The sequence below is a fragment of the Mus caroli genome, unplaced genomic scaffold, assembly GCF_900094665.2.
Source record: "Mus caroli unplaced genomic scaffold, CAROLI_EIJ_v1.1 scaffold_20178_U1_1, whole genome shotgun sequence".
Taxonomy (NCBI): Eukaryota; Metazoa; Chordata; class Mammalia; order Rodentia; family Muridae; genus Mus; species Mus caroli.
The window spans coordinates 1-8,641 of NW_018391072.1; the positions used below are offsets into that span (position 1 = coordinate 1).

At 38.5% G+C, this 8,641-nt stretch overlaps 1 gene segment (V, D, J or C); it reads right to left on the reverse strand.

Moving 5' to 3' along the window:
* Positions 1–5,145: 5,145 nt before the first annotated feature.
* LOC110288981 lies at positions 5,146–5,666 on the reverse strand. The segment is given in 2 exon segments: positions 5,146–5,480; positions 5,582–5,666. Coding segments are annotated over 2 exon segments (381 nt in total).
* Positions 5,667–8,641: the final 2,975 nt, after the last annotated feature.

The window sequence follows — 8,641 nt, forward strand, 5'->3', positions numbered from 1 at the left end:
GGCATGTAAGTTCTACATAGTAATATTTCTTTGTAAATAACTTTGGAAAAGTATTAAAATTTTGTGTCTATTTTACTTATTCTTCAGTTGTCAGCCATGTTTCATATGGCAGTTCAGTGCAGTACATCACTATTCTATACACTTTCAAAGGAATAAAGGATTATGTCTGCAAGTTACAAGATAGAGCTAAACCTAAGCCTCATCCATGCTGAGGCATGTTGGAACAACCATCCTTCTCTCAAGTGCTGACATACCCAGAACATGGAACTTCCATACTGATTGTGAGTGAGATGCAGCATGAAGGGGCTTGAAATTCTCTTTCAAAGAGTAAAGATGGCCAGGTCCTAGGTTTCAATTGAGTAATTCATGCAATTCTGAGACACACTGTCTTCCTGGTAGCTGGGAAAGCCTTTGTTCTCTGTCATTTGTCTTTCTGAAGCTTTATGGGACACTAACATGGATTTTTGCAAAATAATTGGAGTAATCTCTGTCAGTTCTTATGTATTCCAAGCAATGCCTCTAATTGACATATGAGTGGTTTCCTGGGACTTTTGTGTGGTTATATAAGATGACCAAACTCTGTAGTGTGAGTGAAGACATTTGCTAGTCCCTAACTGAACCCATATCTCAGTATTTACACAGCTCATTTACTTAGATATTTTCTTTTTGGTGTCACATATCACAAATTATTGACCAATTGCCATAGGAATAATATAACTTTGCAGTTGAAATTTTTCCACACTCTGTTTACTAAGCTGATGCATGGCTTCATTTTCTATATCTCACTTGTACATAGATTTAGCATTAAAATATTTTGTGGGGAATATTTTAGTCCCTCACAAGTATGCTATGATGTTTTTCATAGCAATCTTATGTTATACAGATTGACCAGGCCAGACATAACATGGAATTCTGTGGAAGACAGAAGCTTTCACTCTTCTTGAGAAATTCAGGCTTTCTCATCTGTAATGCCACCATGAAACTGTAATTTGTGCAGACAATTCAAACCTAAGTACAACTCAAAGTTTATACTAATCATGGTCTTTCTTTTGCTGATTCCCCTAAATTCACAAGGAAAGGATTTACACTGTTGTTGTTGTTTTTTTCTACCCTGGCCCTGTGGTTTATATTTGAAAAGGAGAATCCATGATACAGTTAACATACTCTACATTTCACAGAAGTTATTGGACTTTGGAGAACAAAATAAAAACGTCCGCCCAACTTTACCTGGTGAAGACTCTCTTCCTAAGTGTCATGGAATGTGCTGGAAAAGATTCAGACGATTAGGAAGGGTAATGATGGATTTGGGAATACATCCATGGGGAAAATAAATGTAGTAGCATGTGTAGAGACACCCCAATCAGTTCTCACCAGCTGTTTGAGGTAGACACACTTGTGAGATGTTCTAGGTCCAATGAGAAACATTATATACATGGTGCAGCCAGAAGAGAAAGTTTGTACCTAGAGAAATCTCACAGCTCTTCTCCAGCAATGGAAGACGGGAACCCAATGCAAGTGTTACTGCTGAACTCTGGCAGGAGGAGGTTTCCTCTGCAGAAGTATTACAGCTCTGATCCTGCAAGGGTGTTAGGGCACAGATGGATGTTATTCTGGCAATCAAGAGCTAAGAAATACCACAATTTCACACTGCACAAGAGACTTCACATAAGAGATTTTCAGGGCAACAGGTATACAAGGGTTGGCTGTATCTGCTTCTGTGAGAAATAGCAGAGAACTGAACAGAAGGCAGGGTTTATATAGTTTCTTGAGGTGGGTTCCAAGATAACTTGGAATTAGAAGGACTCTGATCTAATTCCAAAGTTAATTGTATCATTGATGGGCTTGGTAAAAAAAAAAAAAAGTTACAAATTCTGATTTCACAATAGGTTCAAGTATCAAAAGGATGTTTTATTCTTCTTTTTCTTTAGCCCTCTGCTCAAGAACATGTCTGTCTTAGGAAGTTCTTCTCTTGGCATCTTTACCCTACAAATTATATTTTCTATTCTCTGGGTCTTTTTACACAGCTTGGTAAGTTTTACCTTAGGTAAATTGACTGCTTAAAACTGACAATTTCTTGTGTTTGTAGTTTTGATTTGTTTTTTTAAACAAAATAGTCCAAATATGGCAATGGGTCCATGGAACTGTTACTTCGTCAACAATACAGAACATTTTGCCTTTGTAGACTATGCTTACGTGTTTATATTTTTTAAATACAGACCCAAATACAACCTATCATATTTTTTAAAAAAATTAATTGGTTATTTCATTTATTTTCATTTCAGATGTTATGCCCCTTCCAAGTTTCCCCTGTAATAAACCCCTGTCCCACCCCCTGCTTCTATGAGGATGCTACTCCACACATCCACCCACTCCCACCTCCCTACCCTATTATTCTCTATGCTTAGGCATCAAGCCTGAAACTCTCTTATTTATACACATTAAATTGATCATAGAATCAAAATTAAAGAGAGGTCCTGAGTGACCCTTTTTGATGCTAAGCTCAAAGAAAACTTTTGAAATTGAAGGCAGCAAACCTATATTCTGTGACAATGTCTTACACTTACATAAGGCTATATTTTGTGCTGGCAGGGTCTGTAATTATTTCACTAGAGAATGGTTTAAGAACTTAGTCCTTAACTACATCCTGTACATCCTGGCAGGGTTGGAGAGAGCTGAGGCTTTGCTGATGCTTTCATGAATTCTGCAAGAAATTTCTTCTTGATCTTGCTTACATATGATGCCAGTCTATAATGGGGTGTATCATTTCCCTATGATACACCAAATACTATTATATAATTTGACTTTGCCAGAAGAACAGAATTGAGACACATATCCTATATGTTTGTATATATAAATATAGATAATATATATACATACACATATACATATATGTATGTACACACACATGCCAGACTGTCTCAAGCTCTTTCATAAATGGCTATCGCTAGAAGGAAAGATCAATAATCAAATAGTTGTTTAATCCATGGTGCAGGATAGTCTTTATTGCATATCTGAATACTGAAAAACTAGGCTATAATATCACCTAAGAAATAGTTCAGAAGCTGGGCATGGTGGTGCACACCTTTAATCCAGCACTTGGGAGGCAGAGGCAGGAGTATTTCTGAGTTCGAGGCCAGCCTGGTCTGCAGAGTGAGTTCCAGGACAGCCAGGGCTATACAGAGGAACCCTGTCTCAAAAACAAAAACAAAAACAAAAACAAAAACAAAAACAAACATACAAACAAAGAACAAAAAACAAAAACAAAAACAAAACAAAAAAAGAAATATTTCAGAAGTAGATACATGAAATTCCCTTGGATAATGAGAGCAAGTGGGCAAAAAAGCAAGTTTCCTACATCTGTGTCCTTTATGGAGGCAGAAATCAGTGTTTTAGTGCCATCCAAATGCTGTTGCCCAGATCTAGGGTGGATATTCCATCCCCAAACAATGTAACTAAGAAAAAGTTTCTTAGATGTGCCTTGTTCATTGGGATTTTAGTTAATTCAGGATTTAGTTGAGGTATAATATGCATATACAGTCTCACAAATACTACCCAAACAAAGACAACAATAGACAATACACAGGGGATGGGGAGAAGTCAAGAAGGGTCCAACACCAGGAAGAACATTAGCTAGTAACAGACACCAGACAAATGCTGTGTGTGTGTGTGTGTGTGTGTGTGCGTGTGAGTATCTGCATCTGAGTCTGAACTTGTGTTTCTGTAGGTGTCTGTGTAAGTGCACAGAGTCTAGGAAAGGGCTTTTCTTCTTCTCAAGTTGAAGGTACAGGTGAGCTCTTCAACAGGGGCATAAATATTCACTGGAGAAAATATGGAAACAAATTGTGGAGCAGAGACTGAAGGAAAGTCCATCCAGAGACTGCCCTCCTGGATATCATCAAGCCCATACACAAGCACCAATCCTGGATGTTATTGTGGATGCTGGGAAGTGCTTGCTGAGAGAAGTCTGATATGGCTATCTCCTGAGATGCTTACCAGAGTCTGACAAATACAGAGGAGGAAGCTCACAGCTAACCATTGGATTCAGCTCTGTTGTTCCCTGATGGAGGAGATGGAGAAGGGACTGAAGGAGCTGTGGGGGTTGTTGCCCCTTAGAGGGAGCTACAGTAACATCTGGTCAGACCTCCTAGAAGATTCCAGGACTGGACCACCAACTAAAAGTACATGTGGAGTGACCCATGGTGCTGCCTGCATATGAGGCAGAAGATGGCCTTGATGAACATCAGTGGGAGGAAAGGCCTTCAGACATGATGGTGTTCGCTGCCCCAGTGGAAGGGAATGCCAAGGCAGGCAAATGATACTGGGTGGGCTGGGGTATACCCTCATAGGGGCAGGGGATTTCTGAAAGGGAAATCTGGAAAGGGGAAAAAATGAAATGTAAATAAAGAAAATATCCAAGAAAAAAAAAAGAATCAAACTCAGAGCCTCTGATTAACTTACCATCAGTCTTGACTGCTGAGACATCATTTCTGAGCTATTGAAAATTTCTCACTCTAGAATTGATTGCCTTCAGTTGTTTCTAGTAGGTTTTGTAAGCACTGGTTTTGGGGAAGCTTTGGAGTCTTTTTCCTGTTTGCTATTTGTGCAATTTCCTGAAGCCTCAGAGTTTGATTATTGTGCCCACTGCACATTTTTTATACCAAGGATTAAACAATAAAGCCTTAATGATTTCTTTGGTAACTCTTTACAAAGATGCTATATTAAAGATATCCTTAACTCTACACCCTTTTGCATCCCCTGTAATAGTCAGAAGTTTCAAACTGCCCCAGACAAAATTGTTTTCAGGACACTCGAGATAATCATGTATGAGTCTGGAATACTAAAGTGCTCACTTTGGTCTAAGAGTCCACTAACAACAAGTGAAAGCAGCTCATTAAAATCAAACAGTATGGTTTGCATTAGAATGAATGAAATGAATTGGCAAAGACAGAAACAGCCATTTTTGTCCTAAGATGTTGACTGGCTCAGATACATGGAGCCCACACTTGATAGTAGAAATGGTATCCAGAGAAAGTGGTTTTGCCTCCCCAGATCTCTATAAACAGTAGCTCCTGTTCCTGGTTTACATGGCCACTGTGCTCCCCCTAGTGGACCTCAGAAAACCTGCAGCAAGGTTTGTGGCTAGGTTCATAATAAAGACTTCTCACTGTGCCATGTACAGTAATAAATGCCAGTGTCTTCAGCTCTTAAGTTGTTCATTTGCAGGTAGACAGTACTTTTGGAATCATCTCTTGAGATGGTGAATCTGCCTTTCACAGACTCCGCATAATATGTTGGATGATTATTAGCTTTGTTTCTAATTTCAGCAATCCACTCAAGCCCCTTCTCTGGAGACTGGCGGACCCATTCCATCCAGGCGTTACTAAAAGTGAATCCAGAGGCAGCACAAGAGAGTTTCATGGATCCTCCAGGTTGCGCCAAGCCTCCTCCAGACTCCTCAAGCTTCACTTCACTCTGGACACCTGAAAACACAGAAAATCTAGTCAGTAAGCAGTCAAAACATTCAGTTTTCCTCTCAATCCCCTCTAATCACAAGCAGTATCCCTTATTATTTATGAATTACCCTTTAAGAGAAAAACTATGAATACACAGTTCAGTCCCAAGTACATGGTGAATGTTCTTTGCCTGTGTTTGTCACTGAAGAGAAAGACTTGTGAGTCCAGGGTTGTGTGTCTGTCAGAGCTTCATGGTCAGGGCTGGTTTTTATGAGCATAGGGAAATATTATTTGCATGTCTTTGTGNTATATCATGAGTTCAGGGGTGGAAGTCTTAGAGGATTCCAATACTAGTGCAGATGTCTGAGAAATAATAAAAACTGAAGTGGCATTATAGAATGAAATCATCACTTTCTGTTCTGTGGTTGCAGCTCAGTTGACTTTGTGTATGCCTGAGTTCTGTATTTATTCCCAGCGCTATGTGGATAAGTTAGTTGTGGGAAGAGCATAATCATGCTTGAATTATCTGTGTGCTACATTAACTGTATCTCCAAAGAGAAAACAAGAAAATAGAAAAATAAAATTATTTATATTCAACATATATTTCCAGTTACATATACCAATATAAGTCTGCTGCCTTACTTTATTATCCTTGTACATGCAAACTCTTGTACAGTGTTCGGAGAAACATGAAACAAGGTCATAGGGTTGTTGAACAAGAAAGAACTGAAATATTATAATTTAGGAAGATTTTTAAAATCTTTGCTGAGTAGCCACTGCCTACATAAAATTGAAGTAGCAAAATTTATCTGAGGCAGTAACTCAGTGTTACAGCATAGCATACATAAAGCTTAAAATTTAATCTTATAACTTCATAAAATAGTTATGGANTATACTTGACATTATTTCTTGATTTAAAAATTGAATATACACTGAAGGTCGGCNTGTATCACTTAGTTCCTCCAGTGCTGAACTTCCCATCCACCATATAGGNTACCTCCTCTCTACTCCAAATGTATGCCCAGCTCATTTGTGACCTCCCTAAGCACCAGGTAAAGATANTTTTGCATGCTATGTTTGTGTTCTGATAATCACCAAGGAATTGCCTTTCTCTCAACAACATCTAGGTCTGCTTTTTCTCACAAAAAGGACCCATCTGGCCACATTGAAACTTGCCTTTCCTGCATTTCCGGTTGTCCAGCCCCTTCTTCTCCCACAGCCTAATTTCTTCCTGTGATCTCCTTCTCTTCTCTCTCATGTTGCCTTTCTCCTCCCCTCATCATTAGCACTATTCCCCATTGGCTTGCTTTTCTGAGCTATTAAGTACACATTGCTCTCACCTCATAGGAAGACTCTTGTCTTCAAGTGCTGACAGACTTCCTGGCTTTGCCAGCATCCCCCCCCGCCCCCACCATTGAATGTGCTTCCACCTTTAATGCTATAAGATGCCTTTCCCACCTCTTATTTAACAGGCTTTGTGCCTCCTGAATCTGATCAGTCAAGTTCATCCACTGAAGCCTTGTTCAAGGTAAGGCTACACAACTTGAAGAGACTCACGAGACATCAAGGTATAAAAGGGTAATCAATTGGTGTCCGGACACTTGAATGGTATCTGGTCATATACACAGTAATCCTGGATAATAGTTCTACAAACTATAATAATAGTCACATTTGCTTGACTCATTCTTCATCTGAACAGTATACACACACTGTAAACTAAAATTGTAAATTAATATAAAAACTGACACTCTAACAATGCTAGATAAACTGGACAAAAGAAAATCTCTAATATTATATTATCTGCTAGAATTAAGTCCCTAAGGTGTAAATAATGGAAAGACATGAATTTAAATGAAATTGATGCTGTTCTTAAAAGCAGCACCTTAACTAAAAACCAAGGAACAGAGAATGTCACTGTTGAAAGTGTCAGACTTCCAAAAAATATTCCTTATCAATTCTTCATAACTTTTCCCATGTCTAAGGAAATGATGGATCACTGTCAAACTCATTCTATCCCTTCTGTATCTTGGCACAAAAGATATTAAAAGAAGATATTGAAGGAAAGTCCAAATGGAGACAGTCCCACCTAGGGATCCATCCCATTTACATACACCAAACTCTGACATGATTTCAAATGCAAAGAAGCACCTGCTGTTAGGAACCTGATATAGCTGTCTCCTGAGATGTTCTGCCAGCACCTGACCAATACAGATGCAGATGCTATGAGCCATTCATCAGGGTGGGCTTGAGGACCCCAACTGAGGAGTTAGGAGAAGAACTGAAAGAGATGAAGAGGTTTGTAACCCCATGTAAAGAACAACACTATCAATTAACCAGACCACCCAGAGCTCCCAGAGACAAAAGCAATAACTAAAGAATACACATGGAGGGATTCATAGCTATATCTACATAAGTAGAAGATATTTGCCTTATCTGACATCAATGGGAGGGGAGAACATTGGACCTGTGGAGGTTTGATGCCCCAGCTTAAGAGGATGCTAAAGCAGTGAGGCAGGAGTAAGTGGGTAGGTGGGTGGAGCACCTTCATAGAGGTAAAAGGGAGTGGAAATGGGTCGGGGTTTATGGTGGGCTAACTGGGAAGGAAGACAAAATTTAAAATGTAAGTAAATAAAATAACCCAATAATGAAGGAAATCTATAATTAAATGTATTTGTTGAATACAAAAATATCTAATCAGTTGCTTGCCATTCAACATCAGAAACACATTAAGGAGATAGCACATTATATCCAAGTTGACTATTTGTAGAAAGGCAAGTATTGCTCAATATACATTTATCAATTAATAAAATACATCAAATAAATGCAAAGACATAAATTACATAAGTATTTCCATTTATGCTTAAAGGACACTTGGCAAATTTCAACATGCCTTTACCAAAAATAAATGTGTGGAATCTTCATTAATGGGTGTAATGAACCTCAAAATACTCAAGCCAATTTGGAACAGGTTTATAGCCAAAAGTATAATAAATNAAGACAAAATGAAAGCATTTACTATAAAGTCATGAATATAACAAAGACATCTACTTTCTATTTCCTTATCCAAGATAGTGTATGTTGTCTTACATATAGCACTTAGAAAAGAAGATAGAAAGCAACAAGAATAGAATGGGAAGATGCCAAAGTACCTCTACTTACAGAAAACATGATGCTTTACTTAGAGAACA